Source organism: Meleagris gallopavo, chromosome 6 (assembly GCF_000146605.3).
Source record: "Meleagris gallopavo isolate NT-WF06-2002-E0010 breed Aviagen turkey brand Nicholas breeding stock chromosome 6, Turkey_5.1, whole genome shotgun sequence".
Classification (NCBI taxonomy): domain Eukaryota; kingdom Metazoa; phylum Chordata; class Aves; order Galliformes; family Phasianidae; genus Meleagris; species Meleagris gallopavo.
In genome coordinates, this window is record NC_015016.2 from 23,895,066 (window position 1) to 23,919,344 (window position 24,279).

General features: G+C 39.4%; 1 protein-coding gene across 3 annotated transcripts in view; it reads left to right on the forward strand.

The window, feature by feature from the left end:
• Nucleotides 1-24,279, forward strand: part of ST8SIA6 (ST8 alpha-N-acetyl-neuraminide alpha-2,8-sialyltransferase 6) — a 41,657-nt gene extending 17,378 nt beyond the window's left edge. Inside the window, exons 4-9 of one of the 3 annotated variants that reach the window (XR_002115985.1) lie at nt 5,678-5,822; nt 9,423-9,535; nt 11,771-11,863; nt 14,924-15,396; nt 19,779-19,850; nt 20,500-24,279. Coding sequence is in view for 2 of the 3 variants with exons in the window: in XM_019616405.1 (XP_019471950.1) it covers nt 5,678-5,822; nt 9,423-9,535; nt 11,771-11,863; nt 14,924-15,392 (820 nt within the window). In the remaining variant the exon portion in view is untranslated. The other 2 variants (XM_019616405.1, XM_019616406.1) reach the window with 2 other exon arrangements.

Consider the following 24,279-nt stretch of genomic DNA (forward strand, 5'->3'; position numbering starts at 1 on the left):
CAATTCTAAAAATCTCATTAAGTGGGTAGATAAACACACACATTTTGCAGAAGAGGAAATTAATCTCAAAGGGGCTGTGCAGTAGGAATTGGGTAGTACAGCTAGCCACCTTCAGGAGGAGAGAGTGAAGCTGCCTGTCACATTATTCACCTGCAGTGCCACCAGAAATCTGCCTGCTGACTAGACTACAGAGAAGCTGCTTGACTCCCTTCCCTGTTTGCCCATCTGTTAAATGGAGTGAACGCTTACATACTTCTCAGGCGTGGTGTCAATTGCAGAACATTTTGGTATTATGCTGAAATCTTAAAGAAGAGATGTGAATATTTATAAGGGACTTAATGTTTTATGCTCCGGGACATGAACTAACCTCTAATTTATAAGGTTCAAAAGAAGCTTCCCAGGAGTAGTGAATTTCTCAAAGCAGATTTCTTGTGTTTTCCTTTGCAGCTTTTGCTGTTGGCTACTATCACAGTAGTAGTGGGATGAATGAATATGTGATCCAATGCAGAAACTCTTGTGTTCCTAGAAGACAGCGTTGTTTGCCAACGAGTACACATCATTTCTCCTTGTAAACAGAACTCCCAGCAGATCTAAGCCAAAAAACAAAACAAAGCAGCAACAACAATAACAAAAAAAACACAAAAAAAACACAAAATATGAACTAGAAGTGCAATTCAGGAAGGAAATACTTGCCTTTATGTATTGGCAGAAAGGATGTATCTGAGAGCCCTATTTTGCACAACCCACTGTTTGTGCTGTGGCGTTCTACAAAAAGCACAGTGCAGAATTCTAGGTTGACCCTTCCCTGCCTAGCTCAGCTCTGCCATGCAGCTGTGCAAACTCTTTCCTTTCGTTGTCAGAGAGCTGTCTTTCTCTCTTTCCATATGTTGTCTAATAAGCTGCTCCAGCATATGTGCTCATATGAACTGGACTGCATTGCTATCTGGCAGTGCTCAGTGGTTCTTGGCAACTGTGTGCTGTTTACCCATGCATTTCTCAAAGTCAAAAAGAGTCATAAGGCAATTACAAACCATGATTTCCTCTTTAATACCTTTAATACCTCTCTTCTGTGGTGGATTTTGTCCAGCCTCTGTTGGCTCTCAGACCTACAGTTAATTCAGTATCTGTAATGCTGTTATCAGTACTGCTGGATTTGGGTTGCCCTCAGAGAAGCCCAAGGGAACACATGGTTTATTGTTCCCAAAATCCAGTTAAGATTCAGAGTGCCCCATAAAATTGTCACCTGCTGTTAAGGAGCTCCTATCTAACGTAACAGTAGATGCTAGAAAAGGTGGTGTATTTATATATACCTAGCAGTGCTGTTAGTTTACTGGTATAAATGGCATCCTACTAAGTGATTTAGGGAAATTCTTCAGCATTTGTATACATGCTACTGACACACAGAGAAAATATTTAAATTGCCTAATTACAGATACCCAAGTGTGGTGACAACTAAAACAAGGTATTGGGGAAAAAAAAATTCTTCCATTATTAGTAATCTACTGATATTTGTTGCTTGAAACACTTTGTCCTTTATTCAAGTGATGTTAAAACCATGGTGTGAAATACCCTTAGCATCAGGCTTTAAATAATTGCCATTCTTACTTTGTGTTTGGTTATCTATTCTATGTGGTCTTTCAATTCCTGACTGAGTACAACTGAAGATCCACAAATAGATATGACTGTGTAAGCATTGCTGGCTTGGATAATGAGCAAATGCTGTATAGCAGGAGTGACATGATATTCATTTTGCAGACAAGCATTCATTTGTGCAGGTGTTTGTTGAACACCTACTACTTAGAACATGGGTGGTTAACCTTTTGGCTTGCTTGGGCCACTTAGAGTGAAGAGAAATTGGCTTGGGCTGCATACAAAATATAAAATATAGTTAATGTATGTAAGTAGCAAAAATTATTATTTTTTTTTTTAATTAAAACATAAAAAAGAGAGCAACAGAAACATAAAACTAGTGGGATATTTGACCTTGTTTTTGTGAAACTGATGCATCAGGCTGTTTTTATGACAGGGATTGCCATTCCTAGTGAGTTCTCAAGGTGTTTGTCAGTGACTTTTGATAAAATTTTACTCTTCTTGTGCTTCACCCTTGAAAATAGTTGTTTGCAAATACTTCCAGAAAGCAATGACATAAATAAGGTGTGACTGTGACATGAAGGATATCTTTCTCTGTTAAGAGAGGGCTTATAAAATTCTAGTAAAGGGATGTGATCAAAAGTTTGAGTTGAATATCTGACTCCAATTCTATACATTCAATTTGAAAAGTCGCATGTAATTTATGATTTTTTTTGTCAATCTTGAAACCTAATCTCAAATTCTTTTATCAAAACAGAAAGCATGGCTGCATATTTTTCACTATCACAGGAATGTTTAGCTGATCTATCAATATGCATACAGTGATTTGCCATAACTTGAGTTAGCACTGTGCTGTGCCCTCCCCTTGTCCTGCTTTCAGGCCAGTGCAATCACACACCAATGTGTGGTCACTGCTGAGTGATGGGGCCGCATGCAGCCCAAGGCCCAAGGGTTGGACATGCCTGACTTAGAACAATGTTTTGCATTTTTTAATAATTTTTTAAACTTTTTAATACAGTGTCCCTCTTCATTTTTTCCCTACCATGTTATCTTTTTCAAAGCTCCAAACAATTCCATTGTCAATGAATTTTCTTCTCTAAATGATTAATAGTTCTCTTTGTGTCACACCTGATTAGATAGGTATATCCTATCAATTGATGCATAATGCCTGGTCATGAATATTTCAGCTTTACAATCTGAAAATTTGGTTCAGTAACAGCAGAGAGATCATTGTTCTCTAAACTGAATGCATTATAGGGTTTTGTGTATTATTTCAGAGTTCTGATGGGGCTAACCATTGCTTTTCAGTAAAAATCCTATCCTGTTAACATGCATATATATTTTTATAGACTTGAAGGCAACAGGACTTGTAAGGTGAGTAACAGAGACTCTAACAAAAATGTTTAAGGACTTCTAAAAGTATTCTGGAGCACAGCTGGGCTGTCTGTACCTCAGAGAAGATAACAGTCCTCTTATTTGGAAGTTGCGATATGATTGATTTAACACTTCTGATATTGTGCGCAAGAAAACTGTGCCGTTGTAGAAATGTGTAGTTGTAGAAATGAATTATTGCTTAATGGACTTACAACCACCCATTTGTTCACTAAGTACTATATCCAGTACTTCTCATTGTGATTCCTTTCATCTCCTCAGCTCTTTCTTTCTTACAATCACTTGTTCTATGTCGATTGAAATCTTTGCTAATTCTTTGGGGGCTGAAGACTCTCAGTGTTTCTGTAATAATCATAACAATTAATAATAAGGAAAAGGCTGATAATGACTTAGCATGAAAAAGGGAGGCTAATAGAGAAATTCTCACAGCTGCCTGGAAGCACTGTTCTTAAAGCTCCAGACAAAATTTGTGTTAGGTGGCTTCCTCTGCAAAGGCTCTCCTAACTGCAGTCAGTAGAGTCTCAGGTTCCCCAGGTAACTTGAATATTAATTATTATATTAGTATTCTTCAAAGGTTTTCCACTTAAAAGAATTGCTTCATTAGTGCAACAAATTACAGAGCCCAATTGGGTGTAAGCTGTAATTGTTTTTTATACTTCCACATCCCTTTGCTTTACAGACTTCTAAGCTTGATGTATTCTAATTTGGGCTGTACTCCTAAGGTGGGAAATAATCTGCAGTTCTTCCAAATAGTTGCAACTCGTGTTTTTGCTGGAAGCTAGCAAATAGCTTAAAAAGCCCTCAAAATGGGTAGCGAGGAAGGGAGGGTCGGTATGGAGAAGGGCTGAGCAGATGCTGTGTTTCAAAGAGCCTCTGGGCATTGTGTTTCTGGGCTATCTTGCATAGCTTGAAGCCTGGCAGAGTAATAAAACAGTTCTTCACAAGCAGTCTTGTACTGTGAGAGCTGTAGGCTCTGCCCTCCCTCGTTACTGAAAATGAAGAGAAAGGGAAACTCCTGGATATAAAATGGGTTTTAAAAATCCAGATGTTACATCACAATTTAGCCAGCATGATATTTCAGTCCTACCAATATATTTGTAAGTTTTTATTAAAAAAAAAAAGCCAAAAGAACCCTAGATCTTGACAGAAATAGTTGAATTCAACCCATTTTCCTAGTCCTGTAATTTACACTCCTGCTTTTTATTTCACTCAAAATCTCTTAACATTTTCCCGCTTTATTATCTCTTCAGAAAAGGGTGTGAAACATTCTTGAAGGTGATGAGATCCCACTGTTACCTGAAAGGAACATTTTTTAGTATGTTACACAAATTTTAACAGTATTGCTTAACACATCTGTGTACTGCAACAAAACATAGTCCAAACACAAAGGTAATACCCTGCAAGGTCAATTTATGCTTACATAAGCTCACACCACAACATAATCAATAGCTTTCCTAACACTAAACAGATCAATAACTCCACTGTACTCTTTGAAATCTTCTATTCCAGTATATATGAAAAAACATAGAACTCCGAGATCATTGTGTGATTTAAGAATACATTTGCTTCATGTTTAATAGACCATAGGTAAAATCAGAGACTTATTTCCATTTCAAAAAAGAAAAGGCTTGGACAAGAGATAGGAATAGGTGACGCTGTGGAGAAATGGATGAATCTGTTAAGTGCTTTGCAGATGTCATACTTTCCTAAAGATTGAAGAATTCCTGTAAGAGGAAACTAATTTTGGATTAGATTTTGTTATGTTTTTATGGTTGACCTTTTCCAAATGTTTTGTTTGAAAAATCTATTATGCTTTTTGCATATTCAGCCCTGGTTTCAGGTTCAACCTTGCATTTCATTGTCTTAGACATACATGACATACTGCATTTATGAAGAGTTCAAGGGCTCGTCAGTGTGGCATATCCCTTCACCACATTCTGTTTCGGATATATTTAATCACTCTTTTCTAAAAGATTGCAGTAATTCTTAATATGCCTCGTTGCACTTTGGTGCTATTGACTCAGATTGTCAGCAACTTGGAGAAACCCACTGTTCTAGAGCCCCCAGTGCAGTACTGTAAGGTAATTTCTTGCCCATTATAAAGGATTGCATAACTAAGCATAGATAAAATATCCCCTCACTGTTTGTGACTGAATCCTTTAAATTTTTCTGGAATATTGCAGGTATTTTGTAGGTTCTTTTTTTTTTCTGAAAATCTCCTCATAATGAAATTTCACAATCTTTTTTTGTCTTTACAACAATCTTTTTTTGTCAGTACAACAGCTTGTATGAACTGATGACTGCAGATACCCAAGGCAGACAACACCTGAACAACTGTTGGGAAAATAAAGATTTTCTCTAGTTGTTAGTAATCTACAGAAACATTTGTTGCTTGAAATACTTTGTCCTTTCTTCAAATTATGTCAGAAACCATGTTGTGAAATACACTTAGCTTATAGGAATTACAGCTTTAAATAATTGCCATTCAAGAGAAGGTTCTCTTGAACTGATTAGTTTCTGAATATTTGCTGTGAAATTGGGCTTGCAAGTGAAGGGAAATGACATTCCTATAGAGGGCTCATACAGACTTCTGGTGCTTAGTTAGATAGAAATGGTTTTCATTCATCTAGTTCTCTACCACCTCATTTCTATTTATTTGCCTGTCTTTGAGCAGGTTTGGTTGTTTTTTTTTCAGGTCAGAGTTAGCTTCCTGCTGTAATGCAGTTCACAATTTTATTGCTTCTCAAAACAACACCCCACTGGGAAGTAACATGAGTTATGAAGTGGACAGTAAAAAGACCATCCTCATTACAGAAGACATTTTTAGAATGCTGCCTGTGGTAAGAACTGTATCCTTCCCTGTTATTATAATTACAGTATTATGTATACTTTGAAATAGTTATAGAACTGCTTTCTTTTATTTCTCTGGAAGAGCCCCTTCGCCCTGTATGCTTTTCCTCTTTCACTTTGTGTGACTTTCTTTTTAGCCTTCCTTTGCCAGTGGTATAGGCATGAACAGCACATCATAGATCTGGTTGTGGGTAGAGTTACTACAGAACCCAAGCTGCTGCCTGTCATGGCAGTCAGCTGAATTCAGGGCTGAAGAATTGAGGAAGGTTGCTTTTTTTTTCATTCTCATTTTTTAAATACATTTCAGTTTTGAGCTATATTTCATATTCCTGGTATTCCCATGCTATTTCTCCTGAAGGCTAAGGCTTGTCACTTGTGGAGGGTGTTTTGGGGATCTGATGGTGAGATGAAGTCTTTGCAGCCAGAAACATAGACTGAGCGAAGGAATTAGATTTTGTAGCTAGGGTATTTTAGCAGAGATAGAAGATCTAGAAACCAGACAAAGGTGTCCTGGTTTCAGCTGACACTGTTAATATTGCACTGCTGCTTTGGTTGTTTCTGAGTGCTAAGAGGGCTGAGCCGGGCCACTCAGTGAGGAAGAGCCACTGCCTTTATGATGCAGCAGAGAGGTGGGACAGAGCAAGAAGAGGTGGCCAGAATTAGGTCTGGGGTTATTCCATAGCATGGGTGCAGAGCTGGCTTTGGGGGTGGTTGCTGCTTGCGGATTGGCTGTGTGTTGGTTGGCAAATGTTGGTAGTGGAGCATTGTTTGGTGGGTAATTGTATATATGTATATTTAGTTATTCTTGTATTTTTGTTTTCTTTTTCTGTATAATTTTTTATCTCAACCCCCTAGCTGTTTCTAGTCCTCTCCTTATTCTACCTGGGGAGGAGTGAAAAAATGACTATGTGGTGTTGAGCTACTTGTTGGATTAAATTTCAACAGTCTTTTTGGAAACCAATGTGAAGCTTGAAGGGTTGAGATGACAACAGGTCTGATGAGAGCTTGTTAAAACAAAACTGTAACAAGCATGACAGTAACTTAATAGTTGCTGGTCACAATTTTATTTTTTTTATTATTTTTGGAGAACTGTCAGAGTTTTTTCATGGAACCATATTACTTGCTATATACGATCCCTGTTGCACTGTTTGCCATCTCTGGGGGCTAGACTAAGGTTATCATTTTTCTGTAACACTGGTTGTGAAACTAATCTGATATTTGTATTTGATATTTCAGTAGTCTTCATACTTTGGAAACCGTATCTTGGAAACTATTAATAATTTCACTCCTTACTTGGTCTCCTCAGGGAGCCAGGCTATGGTGGAAACAAGTGGTAATGTTCAAATCAGTATGCATCTAATGCTATGCCTACTTAACGTACTTCAGGTTTTGTTTAAGGTTAAACAACTGTTTCTGAAAATCCTCCAAAGGTCTGCCCCAAAGCTGGATAGTTAATAGTGGCAGAGAGTGGAGGTTGATACCTAAAGGGGTGGGTACCTAAAGCAGTGGGCACCCACAGTGTTTTGGAATTTCACCCCTGAACAACTGCAGAATCCTGATGAATTTGGAAGACGTATGCTGTTGCCTTGGCAATCCTGGAGAGACAAAAATCACTGCAGTGTGCTGGGACCTGGTCCATTTTTACTGAGACCTGTTCAACGCTTTACAGCACCCTAAAGGGAAAGAGATACCTGGATTTGAACAGGCCCAGCTATTGCTCCATCTCCTCTAACAGGCCTTGTAGTTCAACTAGAGAGCCAACCTGTGCCACTATTAGTTGCCTCTATATAAAAGGCAAATAAATGGCTACAAAAGCCAACTCATTTAGTAGGGAAAAAAACTTAAACAAGGATGGAAGAAAATGAAGCAGAGCTATCATAAGGACAGGAGGAGAAAGAATCAGCATTCATAAAGGGGACAAAAACAGTCTGACCCCTAATTGTGGGTGAACTGCAAGATGTGCAAAAAGACCTCAGCCATCATCCAGGAGATCATATTGTCAGCTGCCTGCTCCAGTGTGGAATAATGGGGCCAGTTGCCTGGTCTTAGTGGGCATAAATGCCAGGCAACTGGGATCCTTTTCTAGGGAAGGAATCATTAACAAAACAATTGGATAAGGGACTCAAACCTTCACCCTAAGGAAGACATGGTACATTTCCCAGGCAAATGGAACCACTGTGGAGAAACATATCTAGTACCTGAGGGAATTAGCTGTGCTGGAGATGATATATAATATTGACCTAGACAATGACCAGTTATCTCAAGATCAAATGATGTCAGGTGCTGGCGATCTGTGACAGAAATTTGAATGGAGCACACCGTCATCATATGCCAGCAGACTTACAGCAATGTTCTGGAATGATAATGAAAGAAACAATGGAGGAAGTTGCAAATCTACTTAAACAATATGGAGAAAATCTCTCTTCCTCCCCATGGACCTGTGTCTCAGCACAGAGTAACTGTTGTAGGAATTCAAAGACAGAATGTCCTATCTAATTCTGATGTGTGTGATGAGTCTAGTGCTTTCTTATGCTGCTGTGAATCACTAAAGAAATGGAGGAGGTGACAGTGGTTCCAAATGAAAGAAAAAGTGTAGTATTTCTTAATGTACGCTTGCTAGGCTAGCCACAATTCTCTGTCCTCTGTGTTTTTCTACTGTCTTCAGAATTAAACAGGATACTTGAACATGGTTAATGATACGTTGCCAGGCAACATGACATCTGCCATTTTCTCTGCTCTTTTTACCTTGTTGATAACAGTTCCCCCTTATGCTTTTTTTTTTTTTGAGCAAATTGATGAGAATATGAGGAGGGATAATGCTTCGTGTAAGTAAGTTTTGACTCACTTCTACATGTAGATTCAGTTTCTGCAGTTGAAGTAGATTTGTTGCTGGCCTTCTCTGTTGAATGGCTCCCATAGCGGAGGGAGTGAATGAGATGTATGAGAAGTTTCTGAGACTGTGGGATAATAACCAACTAAATTAATATCAACTGAAATAATCAACAATTTACATTAATTTGCTAAGTTGTGATCTGTGCTCATTCACAAGTGGATGCACTAAGGTCTCTTTCAGGTTCCCCAGGGCAAGACAGCAACCTAGTATTACAAAACAAAAAACAAAAAACAAAAACAAAACAAAAAAACAACTTATTACAAAATAATACGCATTTGCAGAGTTACCTTCTATTAGCTGACATAGACGATGACAATGTGACAATTCCCAGTGTGTTTAAGTGTAAAGGAAAATGGGAGAATTGAAGCTATCTTCAGTAGGAGCTAGTTCCTTAGCTTTTCACAGATTCAATCCAGTACTAGGTTTTTTTCATTACACAAATGTAAATTATATTCATCCCGTTTTAACCGTCTGACACTATACCATCAAAATTCCCAAGACAGAAGTAGCGGTTTTCAGTCTGTTGGTAACTGTTTTTGGCTTCTGGCCGTCTGTGCCTGGCAATGCAGTCTGCTAAATGGTGAATGCTTTCACTGGGATTTACGAGATTAGAGCTGCAAGGACAAGTGACTGAAGGCACAAAGAAACAGTCAAAAAATTTATTAAGCATGCACTGTCTCTTTTTATTTGTTTGCAGTCCTCTCCTCTTTCAGTTTATCCCTTCAAGAACTGTGCTGTGGTTGGAAATGGAGGCATTCTGAAAAATTCCAGCTGTGGAGCTGAAATCGATCGTTCTGATTTTGTGTTTAGGTAAGAGCTGCTTCATCTCTCTGAAAGCTGTTGGACATTTCTACAAGCTTAGCAAGCTTGCCAATGCCAGTTTGTAGCAATGAGAGATCTATCTCGTGAAGAGTACTCCTCCAGCTTTATAGATTTAAGGACTCTGTTTCCTTAGTAAAAAAGGGATTTTAGGGATAGATATATAATCCAAAATTACAAGGATACCTTGCCAGTAGTGTAAAACTTGATTATCTGAGAAAGTGATATTTCTTTTCAATCAGCACCCTTAAGGAAAGAAAAAAATTTTTTTTTTTTAAATCAGGAGAAGATAGTAAAAAAAAGTCTCTGAAATTAAAACAAGTCTGTTGTTAAATACCATGTTTACTTTTGCCAATGGGTTTATCTAGTCACGAGTTGGGTCACTAATGCAGTTATTTAACTGTCCCAGTATTTGTCTTACCATCTGTGAGCATAGATTTAAATAATTTTTCATGGAATTATAGCATCATTTGAGTTGGAAGGGATCTGTGACCTTTAAACATCATCTAGTCCAACTGCTCTGCAATGAACAGATATGATCAACATGCAGTGGGATCAAACGCTCTCAGTAAGTTTGCTGATGGCACCAAGCTGCAGTTGACAGAACAGAAGGAAGGAATGCCATCCAGAGGAACCTGGAAAGGCTTGCAAAGTGGGCCCACAGTGGGAACCTAGTGAAGTTCAACAAGGCCAAGTGCAGGGTGTTGCACTTGGGCCAAGGGAATCCCAGATGTGCAGAATGGGAGAACTCATTGAGAGCAGCCTTGTGGAGAAAGACTTGGGGGTTCTGGTGGATGAAAAGCTTGATGTGAGCCAGCAGTGTGTGCTGGCAGCCCAGAAGGCCAACTGTATCCTGGACTGCATATAAGAGGGGTGGCTAGCAAGGAGATGGAGAGGATTGTCCTCTTTTACTCTGCCCCTTGTGGGGCCCCATCTGGAGTACTGCCTCCAGGCCTGGAGTCCCTAACACAAGAAGGGAGTGGAGCTGTTGCAGTGGATCCAGAGGAGTCTATGAAGATGATTAGAGAGCTGAAGCACGTCTCCTATGAAGAAAGGTTGAGGGAACTGGGCTTGTTTAACTTGGGGAGGGCTCTGGGGGGACCTCATTGTGGTCTTCGAGAAATTGAGGGGAGCTTAAAAGTAGGAGAGAGACCTCCTTTTTACATGGTCTGATAGTGAGAGGACAAGGGGAAATGACTTTAAACTAAAACAGGAGAGATTTAGGTTAGATATTTTGTGGAAATTTTTTACTTGGAGGCTGCTGAGGCAGTGGCACGGCTGCCTTGAGTTGCGGATGCCCCATCCCTAGAAGCAATCAAGGCCAGCCTGGATGGGACCCTGGACAGCCTCATCTGGTGGATGATGATCCTGTCTACAGCAGAGGGTTGGAACTGGATGACATTTTCAGTCCCTTCCAACCTAAGCCTTCCTATGACATCTATGGTTAGATCGAGTTGTTCTGAGCCTCAACCTGTTTCTTCAGCTCCCTCTGTAGAATGTGGAAAAAAAAGGCAAATTCGGAGCAAAATTTGGCCCACTCTTTCAGTGCAAGTGAGAGATTGTCGTTTCTGCAAGGAAACACTAACCAAAATACTTCTCTCAACGATGACCAATCACGTGGTCTCGTTGACTGTTTCCTTTCCTGACTTTGAGTAATATATCTTTCCAATTAGATAACTGATTTTAATACGCGAGAATTCTGTATACTAACATGCTAAACCTAAAGGTGTGACTTCAAAAGAATACCTCCTTTACCTTATAACAAAACCATTCTTTCTGCAGTTGAGCAAGTTCTGCTATTATCTCATGAAACAGCCATCAGCGTTGCTGTGCCAACTGAGGGATTGGTATCAATCAGTCTTTTTAGATGGGAAATGATAGAAAACTATGCAGATTAAATGCATGGTTTAGGCTAGAGGTGCAGTATTTTCAGGCAGTAACGTAGGGCATTCATAGACTGTCTCCTTACAGGATTTTAACTGTGCCTCTGATTTGTGAGATGGTTTATGAAAATGAGCTCTGTATGCCCTATTTTAACCATCTGTACAGTAGATTATTATAATAATTATTATTTTTACTAAAAGTGCTAGTGCTGTAAGCCTTATTTAATATTTGTAAAGTACTTAGGGGTTCCTGGGAGCTGCGTGAAAGTGTCATTGCTCGACAGAAGAATTTGCAAATAAATACTGTGAGGCATCTGCTTAAATAAATGTTTCTCAATTTCAGGTGTAACCTCCCTCCGACAATGGGAAGCATTAGCAAAGATGTTGGCAATAAAACAAATCTTGTGACGGTTAATCCAAGTATCATAGCTCAGAAGTAAGTAATACTGAAATTCCGTTTCTGTGCAATATTATATAATTGCTTGACGTGATTTAGACTTTGTTAAAAATCCATTGAGATAACAACATAGAGAGCAGTGCATACTGATTACTTCATTAATGAGCTTTAGTTCCCATGTAAAATATGTACTATTCTAAATGGAAGTCTATTATGCTTGGTCTTTTTTTAGCAGAAAGGAGTCAGCAGTACCCAGATTAGCAAGTTACTTGGTTGGTACCAGTTTAAACTTTATAACCAAGTAAAACTGATGATTGCAAGCCCAAGCTGCTTCCTTTCCTTCCATGACCTTTATGACCACATAATGTAAGAAAGGAATTACAATAATAAATTGGGAAAGCTTGGAAATGCGTGTCCAGCTCTATCAGCAGGACTGTAAACACATGTTCCTAGTTAATATGCTAAAGAGCTTTTCTGATGCAGGATGTTTTCTAAATGGACGCCCAACTTCTGCAATCTGTTTTTTCATTCCACACTGGTCACTCTTCTTTTCTCAGTAGTTTCTTCTACTTCCTTGATGAAAAGAAAATCTAATAAGGCCAGCCTGACTAATCCAACATCTTCAGACATCTTCAGCAGTCTGGAGCTGCAGCTTATCTATGAAAAGGACTGCCGTGGCATTTTATTTGCTGCTTACTGATCTTACTGTGTCTCACTGTCTGTTATATCAGTATTTGTCAAATGGACATCAGGCAAAGCTTGTTTTGACTTTTTTTTCCTTTGTTAGAAGACAGAAGGAAAGGTACAGTAAGCATAGAAATGACTAATAGGCATTTGCCATTGTTTCAGGATATAAACTGAATTTTTGCAATAAGTCTTAACTGCTTTGATGGCTACCCAGCCCTTTTAACTTAAATGAAGATGAATTGTAGCTTGCCCCAAAATAGATTTAGCTCACTGATGTTAGTGGAGGTGCACTAAAGTCTGAGAAGTAAAAGTTGGTTCAGTGACTCCACTTCACTGGTGACTGCTGACCTAGTGCATGATGATCTTGTATGTCCTTTCCAACCTTGTGATTCTATGATTTTATAATATTTCTTTGACCTTGATCATAGCCCCCTGCCACAGGTACACTCATTTTTTTTTTTTAGTCCAAATTAAGCAACCTTGAAGTTAACAAATCCTTTAGGATTTGAAAAAAAACTCATTATTTAAATTTTCAGAGAAACTTTTAAAGCTTTAGAAAGAGGAAAGGACAAGGAAGCAACACAGAGCAGAGCTATCTTTTTTTTTCTCATCTAGAAGTCCTGTTTTTACTTCATTCACTTTGATTTCTGTGTCTCAGTACTGAGTTAGTTTGATGTTACCTCTTGAACTCCAGGCATGTCCAACCTTTGGCCCCTGGACTGCATGCAGTCCAGCCCAGCCTGTCCTGTGGCCCACCCCATGCCCTGCTGTGCCATCATGGCATGGCATGTCATCTCTTTCATGCAGGGCAACCAGGCCTGGCCTTGAATGCACACTACTCACTCAGAAACAACCAAAACATCAGCCCAAGACAATTCCTCTTCACTCAATGTGGCCCAGGCAAGCCAAAAAGTTAACAGACTATCTTGCAGGAAACAAGCACAGTTATTGTGTGTCCTAATTAAGCTGGGCTACACTACACCTTATAGCTTGAAGGGAAAGAAAGTTCCAGCTTCAAGCTAAGAAGGAACTACAGACATCTGAATTCTGACCTGAAGGCTTTTTATACATATTACACTGAGTAAAAACAAAGATAATTCTGGGAGGAGAGACCAGAAGTTCACCCTTAGCAATAAGCTTGGGACTCTTGCTTGCTTTTACTACATGGCTCTTGGATGCATAGGGGACTAGGTTGAGCAGGAAAGGCTGAGAGTCTCATTCATCGTGTTTCAGAGTCTGCTGGTAATGGGATTTTTCTGAAAAGCAGAAACTGTAAGTTTAAATCCCTGCAGACTGAGACTGGTTGTCTCTCTCTTTCCATGAGTTCAGTTGTGCAAGAGGCAGTTGTTAACTACAGTGAGAGTTTTGATTGGAAATAGCAGTAGCTGCTGTCCTCTGTGTTGTTCTGCATGAGAAAAGAGTTTGAACGTGCTCAAGTTGCAAAGAGAAATGAAAATACTTTTTCCATTTTCTGGAAATAGAGCTATTTGTGAACAGTGGTCTCTGGTAGCCAATAAAAGGTTAAAGTGCACTGCTCACATGGGTAGCTGCCAAAAAAAGAGGACTCAGTGTTTTGAAACCCAAAGGAATTGGAAGTGCCATATGTTCAGATGATTCAGACAACTAAGATCTATAAAGTAAATTAATTGAGAGGCACCCTTGTGTCTTTTATCACTCTGTAAAGTTCAGTATTTGGGAGCACTGCATTATTTGATGATGAGAAAAATGTCTCTTTGCTGACTGTTGAGGAACCAAACCGAGTATAAATCTTCTTCACCTGTGAAATTAGAGCACCATTGTTCCCCTTATTGTCAAAGGAGATAAATAGACATGCCTATATTTCAGCTGTTTTAAAAGCATGTCAAAAGCAACTAAAACCCTGCAAAATTTGTGCACCCACTCATCTTTAGTGCTTCAAGACTGCTCATGTGCATAATAGTATTTCCACACAAGGCAGACACCCAGGGTTTGAAGAGGGCTTATTATCTACATGTTGATGGAAGAGATACTTTTCACAGATACATGCAGTACATACCATTAGGGAAGTATTCTTAAGCAGAGGATGTATCATTTTTGGTTTTTGAATTCTCCTTCAAAATGTTTTGAATCAGCCACTTCTGCAAACAGGTCCTCGTCTCCTTAGCTGTGAATTTTTCTTCTCCAGTAACTCCTGTGTTGCCAAATCAATCATATGCAATGTGATCTTATTATACAAAAGAGCCAGATTTTTCCTTACAGCACATGTGACAAGATGTAACAGATCAGTATAAATTCACAGTGTAGACAGGCTGAACTGGTACAGAAGGGTTTACGAATCCTATATGCAAGTGCAGTTATGCAGTTTTGGTCTGTAATATATTTACTTCATAGTGTATTCTATTCACTCTTTTTCTAAAATATTATGCTTGACAGATACAACAAACTAAATGAGAAGAAGACAGAATTTGTGGAGAATGTTGCGGTCTATGGAGATGCTTTCCTTTTATTGCCAGCATTTTCCTTCAGAAGCAACACAGCTACTTCTTTTAAAGTCTATCATACTCTGCAAGAGTTCAAAGCAACCCAAAGGGCAATATTTTTTCACCCCACTTATCTGAAAAGTCTTGCCCAGTTCTGGAGAACTAAGGGTGTGAAAGCCTACCGGTTGTCATCTGGTTTTATGATCACTAGTGCTGCTGTTGAGCTGTGTGAGAATGTGAAGCTTTATGGCTTCTGGCCTTTCTCAAAATCCACAGAGAAGATGCCAATCAGCCACCACTATTACGACAACCAGCTGCCCAAACCAGGTTTCCATGCAATGCCCAAAGAATACAACCAGATCCTTCAGCTTCATGGCAAAGGCATTTTGAAGCTGCAGTTTGGTAAATGTGAATCAGACTAAAAAGGTAGGTCACATTCCTAAAATGTCTTTATTTAAGTCATGTGTCAAAGCAAAACTGGTTTTCAGTTTTGTACTCTTCTTTAAGGAGACATTTCTACCTTGCAATTAATAAATGTTGTGTTCGTAAACAAGAGAAATATTGGATAATATATACAAAGTACTGCAGAGCTGAGAAATGCTTTCTATGTGTGAACTTAAGATGGGAAGATAACACATTATCACTGCAATTTGCAGTCAGTCAGTAGTGTCTTCTCATCTCAGGTAAAGGTTTCCACCAACCTGTGTTTGGTTTGAACCAACCTCCTTTGTGAATCACTTTATTTAAGGCAGTCATGCACTGTAATCTACAAGAGATGACAGCTAATCCTGACATAGTATTTCCAGGTGTATACAGAGGCTAAAGGATTAAGTTGGCCCCATGTAGGACTAACATGTATGCGCTCTTATTCCCTCTCACTAGGGAAAAATATGTTTAGAGCAATATGCTGTCTCAGCCCTGGGCTGGAGAGCAGCTTGTGGACAGCAATGAAGAAGCTGCCATACACTACAGCAGATCTTGCTGAGCATTTTACCTTGAGGCAGCCCAGAATCTGGAAGTTACAAATACAGGATGAAGTGTCATACCTTCTCTGTTCTTTCAAACTGTTCCATCCCCCTTGGTCCTCTGCCTTCTGTGCATTGCCTTAAAGAAATGCGGCAAACAGTCTGGCCCCTGACCTTGAATCATTTTACCACATACAAATTACAGATGACTTTAAAAATACTTGTCTGCATGTTTTCAATCTTGATTTTCCTATTTGTATAGATACTTAGAACAAAACCATAAAATGTCTCAAGGGAAGGGACCCACAGGGATCACTGAATCCAATTCCTGGTTCCAAACAGGACCACCAAAAATGCAAACCAATGTCTAAAGCATTGTCCAAAAGCTTCTTGAACTCCAGCAGGCCTGGGGCCATGACCACTGCCCTGGGTAGCTTGTTTCTGTGCCTATACTTTCCTCATTTTCTAAGCTAATTCATTTTTCTAAGCTAATTTCTAAGCTCAAAATATGTCATCAGATTTGCCTTTCAACTCTGTTTTCCCAGAGGGTTCAAGTTAATATAATAGTAAGTGAACTGTAAAGTAGAATCACCACATGCAGTAGACTTTAATTGGACTGATGTAATCTTACTACTGTATTTTTATTTAAATAAGTTAAAATAACATCAGCTTGCTCAAGCCAGAAAGGTTGAAAGCTAAAGACTTTTTTTTATGGCTCAGTTATGAAATATATTTGAAAGTACCTTTTGATGCTATTTAGAAGACACGCTGTCAAAGATACATTCGCAGTTGGTTTGTGGTCAGGGATTGCTAAGTTTTAAACTAGCTGATTGCTAATACCAAAAAGGCACAACCTTTTATGGTGTAAGTTTCTTTGAAGAAGTAGAAAAATAAACTGCTTTCATGTATTGTTAGCATAAAATAAAATAGTTTCTAGTCCCTTCTAGCCTATCTGGTGAATCCGTTCTTGTCTGTAGCCCATGGTAGGAGATTATTTAAAAGGAGATGTGTGTGTATGCTAAGGTAAGTTTTTTTGCTTGTAAAAGATTGCAACATGTTGGAAAGGTTAAGAAATACATAATGTATTTTTCTTAGTGGCCAAGCCATTTATATCCTGCAGTTTCCATTGTATTTATTCTTTCTGCAATATAAATCACTGGAGACATTCCATGTAATTTTAATTGTAGTAACTACACTAAACAGGAAAATGGAAGGCAGCTCCTTATGAATTTTTCATCCAGAGAAGCAGATAGAAGCCACAAAAATGTTTAAGCATCTGTATGGGTTAATTAAATGCTGTTCATGCTTTGCAGACTGAAAATGACTTTTGTGGTCAAATTTACAAAATGAGCTGTAAAGGAAAAAGCAACCAGAAGGATAAGTTGTGCTGCCTCAAGATTTTTCTCCACTCTGTTAATCACTTCTATTTACAGAGAGAAAAGTTAGTCCTTTAATAAAAAGAAATTAAATGTGTTCAGTATGAGCTATCATTCTGCTACTATTATCAAATATAAGAGATAATTGAAATCCTATAATGAGTATATTTTGCAGAAGATGACTTTTTCAAAAAATTGAACAATCTCATTTCTCTTTTCAGTTTCTCTTTAATGTTATTCTTGTTCCCACTCTTCCCTGTTAGTGGGGTAGCTGAAGCTTCTTTATATCACTGGGCATCCACAAAAGTCTCAGGCAGAATTTCCCTCACACGTTACTGGAACACAAGTCTGCTGCTATAAATAAGAAGTGAATGAATAAGAAGTGCTGTGCTGCAAGCACCTGTGTTGCAAGCAGGTAGCAGATGCTGGAACACCACAGGGAGAACATACCTGCATTTTAATGAATATTTTCGGCAGTATTGCTTGCCATTCTTGCCATTGCAGAGGTATACTTTGCTTGTTGGATAGAAGGGACTGTCAGGTGTGAGAGTCCTTTAGAACTGGTTTGGAGCAATGTGGGAAACTCCATCAACCTTGATATCCACTCCTGCACTGTTAAGATTGTGTACTCAGCAGAAATGCGTGTCTTTGCTAAAGTAGATGCATACCTATCGCAGATTGTAAGATGGGAAATGGGACATCAGCAAAATCTCAAAATGTAATTAAAATAATGATCTTTGTTATTTTGTATTAAATTACAGAATCATTTTGTTATGGCCCTGCAGCTGAAGGAAGAAGTCTTGTTTGTTCATTGCTTTAACCTGATAAGCCTGAAAGGCATGTCATTAGCTTCAAGTAAACATGGGCTCAGGGAGGGGAAATGGCCTGAATCCTGTTTAAAAATAGAGAGAAAAATCTGATTAGAAAAAATGTCAGACGATAAATTAATCAGACTGGCAAAAATTTGATGGCTCAGAAGCCTGGTTAAAATGCAAACGATATCTGACCGAGAAACCATCGGGTTTTCTACTTGCTGGAAAGAGACAGTGGGGAAGATGAGTATGTGTTGCTTTGACATACAGCACAGCAGCGTTAAGCAGCTGCTAAGAGGAGTCATTCAGCAGAAAAAAAACATGGTGAATAAGAATGGAACTGCGACTCCCCGAGCCCGGGGCAAGGAATAGTGCTCAGTCGTCTGAGCAGAAAGTGCTATAGGAGGAGAGGCTGAGCAGGGGAATGCTGGTGGCTGGAGAGTAAGGGCTGCTGAACCTTCAGTGAGTGCGAGTGTGTGTTACCTGGAAAGTAACAACTGGGTCTGGGCTTTTAATTACAAGCAGATGAAGAAAAGCCACCTATTTGTGACAGAGAGAGAAGCCACCCAAACTTCCAGTTGGGGTGGAGCTAGCTGGGCAACATCATGCAAAGCAGGTGACTGCCTGCCTCCTTACTTATGATCCTCTTCTCATCAAACTGTGCCACCCTGCAGCATGTAGTAGTTTCTTAATATTAAAAGTTCCAAATCAGTTATAAATACTGTTATAAAGAATCTATTTATAATTGTTATAAATAGCCTATTTATAACTGTAGGATGCCAATATGAGGTTAAATTCTACTGGAATTCTTTCATCCTTGCGGTGTCGCAGTGGGAGACACATGAGCTACATCGCAATTTACTTTTAATGAGAAAAATATCACATTTTGAAAATAAAGACACATCTAGACCCCTGCCAGGCAGCTAAATTTCAGCCTCCCTAAATATTATCCAGCATCAAATTATTAGATCTGTGCAGCATTAGAAGAAAGGTCTTCTGCGTTAGTACCTGTGCCACATCGCTTTTTTTACGCACTTTATTTCTGTGTTCAGCCACTGAGCTAAGTGCATTAAGAATAATGTGGAAACAAGTGGAGATAAGTTGCTTCTGTTTATTTAAATCCCACCAGATTAGAAGAAAAAAATAGATTAAATCAGATTAGAATTTGCATTAGATGTTAAATCAAATGGAAAAAAAATCTGTACAGATTTACGAGGGTTTTATTTTGTTTTACAGCAGCAGAACTAGGCTGTTGAACAAGCAGAATAAATTCATTCTCTAGCTGTTTCAAAATATGATTAAGATAATATAATTTAAAAGTTACCCGTGTTCAGCTGAGGAGTGGATGTGGTTGCGCCCAGCCCTGTTCAGTTTAGAAGGCTGCAGAGGGTGGTGCAGGTGGGGTGCTGAAAGGAAGCACTCCTCCTTTAGGAAAAGCAGATGCTTGAGCTAGATTGGGCACTGGCAGCCCAGCTTAGCCATGAGACTTTTGTGAGCCCGTGTAATAAATGTCAGCAACCTCCAGTTTGTAATAAAGCTGAAAAGCACATGCAGAAGGTGAAATACATGTAAGCTATTGGCTGGTTTGAAGATAAAAGGCGGTTTTCCTACTGTACTAATAATATCAGTAACATGTTTTATTGTTTTAATTCCAGGGTGATGATCCAAAGGAGACAATTTGTGTGTATCTTAGCACCTCGATGTTGGATTTGATCTGATGTGATTTTGTGAGCATTAAACTGCGTTATTACAATAGATAAATATTTGACATTTGGGGAGAAAAGGAAGGGATTTTTCACACATTGATTGCTACATTTCCAATTCTTAAGTATTCATTTTTTTAATATAAAATAACATTTATGTGTAAATTCTGAAAATTCTGACTGTGGTTTTAATTGTAGCAAAGCACAATCTCAGGATGGTGGCAATATATAACATTCATAATGTTTTTCTTAAAGTATCATTAAATTATTTTGATGTAAGGTCTCTGGTTTAATCAATATCATGGAACACGGGCAATAGTCACTGTATGGTAGCTGCCCAGGTTGGTAGTGAATGCTTTCAGTTAAGAACTCAGTCCTGTAAACACTGGTGTTAGTCTATATGAGAAAGGTGATGAGAAGAGCTACAGTGGAGTTATTAATTCAGAGCTAAGTCATTCTTAGTTTGTCCCAGGGTGCACAAATGAAAAAAAAATCCTTCAGGTTAGAGATAATCAAGTAGTTCACGTGCTTTAATTTTGTGGCCAGTGAGTAATGCTGTGGATGTAATGGGATCAGTCCTGTGCATTATGTTAATTTTGTGAAGAAGTGTTTGACGAACCAGAGCTGTATAATTATTCTTAAAACCCTCTTCTTGCTTGTATTCTTGTCTAAGGTCCAGTCCAGCTACAAATGAGGACAATCAACTAGGTTTCATCTGCATTCCCTGGAGTCCTGGTAGGGCATGACTTTGCACACATTCCTGCAATCCCAGATCCATATCTGTGCTGACATACATGAGGGTCTATTCACAAGAAAAAATAATCAATACCAGCCTTAGCATTTTTTCTGTTTTGTTTTCATCTAGCATAACGCCTTTCCCTGTGTGACTACTGATAAAGAAACTGCATTGAGCATTGTTAGAAGAACGTTTCTTTTAGAGCCAACCCCAACTCTTCTCCTATACTGGGGCATGTGAGAAAAAACTACAGTCACTTAATTAAGACCCCATGCAGTTCTTGCGCTTTAAGTTTCCATATGGTCCAGCGGAGCAACATTCTGCAACAAGCACAAGTGAAATAAAGATTCACATTAATGTTAGTGGGAGCTACAGGCACTTGTTCCTCTAGCTGTGGCTGCTAGTATATTACTGCTTATACTTTTTTACTGCAGAAAAAAAAATTGTAGTAACCAGTTTCTCTTGCAAGAGGCTTTTTTTGAGTCTACTGAATGATCAATTCAATGATAGAATGTCCTTCCTATCCTTTTAGTCAGATACTATTAGGTTTTTCCTTACTAAAACTCATCTTACTGCAGTAGCACTAAATCCCCAATCAACTGATAGTTTACAGAGCATTCAGTATTCCACTCATTGAGGATTATTTGTGCAAAAATAAAAAACATCCAAAAAACCTACTATAAATGTATTGAACCTTATAAAATATACTTTTAGACTGATATCTTATAAGAGCATTTCTATATTGCTGTAATATTTGACAGCTTAACTTGCAACAGTTTTATAACCACATAAATAATCCTAGAAATATTTGAATCAGTCTTTATCATTGCAGGTCCATGTTCAGCATTTTGATCCATTTCCAAGATGATATCAGAATCTCACTACTCCTACCCCAGAGTGGCCCTAAACTCAGCTACATACATCAGCACCAAGTTCATTTTTTTTGCAAAACAAGGTTGTAAAAAAATAGATAGTGCTTTGGGATGTTGAATGACACCACAGATACACAAGTATAGGATTGAATATCAGTAGGGCTTTTAAGAGAAGCAAGGATGTCCTAATTGAGCTGATGGGCACAGCTGCCTTACCAGCTGGTGGCTGGAAGAGGCAAGCACAAGGGCTTTATTCACTGAGACTGTTCTGGTTCCAGCACCACACATCCATGTTTTGTCCTCACGAGCAGTGGAATTTGTGCCAGTTTCTGGCCACAGGCATCTGCCACTCATACAGAACTACTGCTGTAAGACCTTGCATCCACGTTATGAGTGTGGTGGATGATTGCCTGCTGCAAGACCCCAATTACAAATAGAAGACAAATTTACTGCAAGAAGAGCTCTTTTATGCCATAAATCACTCATGTAGACTGTACCTGAGTGTAACGAAGCTGTGAGAAGTGGTGTACTCATACTTCATGATAAAAACAACCTATTGAGAACCACCTCATATTTCATCCAGGAGACAAAATACCTGTACTCAAGCAAAGTCTTATTCCTGCCTAGTGTCATGCAATGGGGGTGATCTCAGCCATGTAGCAATTCCTCCTTCTTGTTGTGTTGTGTTCTTTACAGCGTATGGATCATTATTTCAGAGGACTCCACAGATTTTTTTTCTTTCCTTCCCAAAACTGTTTCTTTTTCTTCTGTCCTGGCTGGCTCCATCTTCTTGAGCTCAGCCCAGGGAGATATCAGTGCCACATGTGCAGTAGAGCATTAAAGAGTTTCAGAGTCAGAACTACTGTTCTGTTTGGAGACAAGGAGTGTTTGCTAACGCAGCCATACAGCTGTCCTCTGTGCTCCAGAATATTTCTTGCCACGTAAATCAGAGTAGACTTTATGTCCAGGCAAGAGTTCCATTTTCTGAAATGCTGTAATTTTCAAGCTGTAATAAGCACCTGCTGGAGCTTTAGTTTAGTTTAGTAACGTGGATGTTGTGGTTGCAATTAGGCAGCTGCAGTAGATCCCTGACCAATATTTATAGCCCTGGATTTAATGGATCGGTCACAAATGAGAGCAGACAAAGTTCTGTGAGATGGACAGACACCTTGACTTTTTCGTGCTTTCAACAAAGTTGAAACTTGCCAGTGACCTGAAGGCGTGCTCCTTTATGCTCTCTGAGCTGCCAGTGATTTATGTGGAGCGCAGAATGTGTTTTTAATATAGCTTTCTCAGGCCTTGCTCCAGACATGAAGCTATTCTGTGATGTTCATCTCATCCACTTCCCATCAGAGGAGTGCAGATCTTGCGCTTGGTTTTATTACAGACCTTGCTGCTGTGTGCTTGATGGCTACTTCTTGTTAATTTGTGCACAGGCCAGGCAAGCTAACAGCAGTGTCTCTGTGTGACAAGGTCCAGTCAGATTAATGAAGATTTGCTGAATCCCAGGCACTGCGGTAAAAGAGGTTTTCTCTGACAGCTGAACAAATTATTTCTCATTTATTTTACATCTGTGCCAGGTTAATGATGAATAAATAAGGTTTGTACCTGGCTGGGAATGTTTATGACATTTTTGCAAGAATGAGCCAAGAGCAGTTTTGATTAAGGACTCTTGACCAAAGGTTAGGAAAGGTTTTTCAGCTTCTCTCCTCCATTTGAGGAATAATCATTTCTCAGGTTTGTGGACCTCCAGTGCTGTCACACGCTGTGGAGTGAATACAGAGATTAACTAGTTTTCTAAAGATAGAAGCACAGACAATGTGCTAATATTTCCACTTTACCTTTGCAGAGGCTGACAGTGTCCTTGCACATGACTAGTTCACAGCATCCTTAGATTACAGCCTGCTTGTCTGCTTTTATTCCTTTTTCTCCTTTAAATCAGTAGTGTTGCGTTTTCCTCTAGGGTCCTGTGCTGCTAGGAGCTGGTTACTTCGTCTCCCTCAGGGGAACATTATGTAGTTCTGTGTGGTGTTTGCAGTGAGTCTGTGTGGCCAGGAATCAAAAGCTACTATGCACACAGCATAGTGAAATGCACTTAAGATTGCTTGGCTTTCAGGCTCTGTGAAGGCAGCATGGTGGGATATTCACCTTGCATGACCTGAGCTGCTAAAATCTGGGCTGTAGCTCCATGGCGACTCAAGCAGTGATGGCTGGCTGTGCGGCCCAGTCCCCTTCTTGCGCTTCATCCCTTCCTCCATGTGATCTCTGGCACTGTGCCATTTTGGCACTTCAAGCTGGCAAAACCTAACCTGGCAACAAAGACAACTGGCTCATGCCAACAGAGCCATGGGAATCTCAGAGTCAAAGCAAAGGAGGGAAACACAGCAGGGCCCTTTTGGTGCCAGACAACTCTTGAGTAGGCCCAGCAGTCCCCTGTAGCCTCAGCTAAGCTGGGAGCTGGCACTGCTGGGGATGTGATAGGCTCCTGGGGGGCAGGTCAGCAGTACAGAGTGGTCACCCACAGTTAGTCTGTTCAGTAACGAAGAACTTTGGCTGGAAATACTGTTTCTCAGTTCATGAGCTGTAAGATTGCACAATCTTGCACACAAATTGGCACATCTGTCTTTGCTCATCTCATGCAACATCTGCAGAGATCAGGGCTGAGCAGGTCTGGCAGTTTTGAGACCAGTTAATCTCACTTTGATTCCGCATCCTTTGGATGATAGTGAAACATCTGGCAGCTTGTCCCTTTTGACAAAGTTCTCTATCCTGTCCGATTCAGGAAGTGAAGCTTAGTGATCCAGCATCTTCTGTGGCCTCCCCAAACTACCAGATTAAAAAAAAA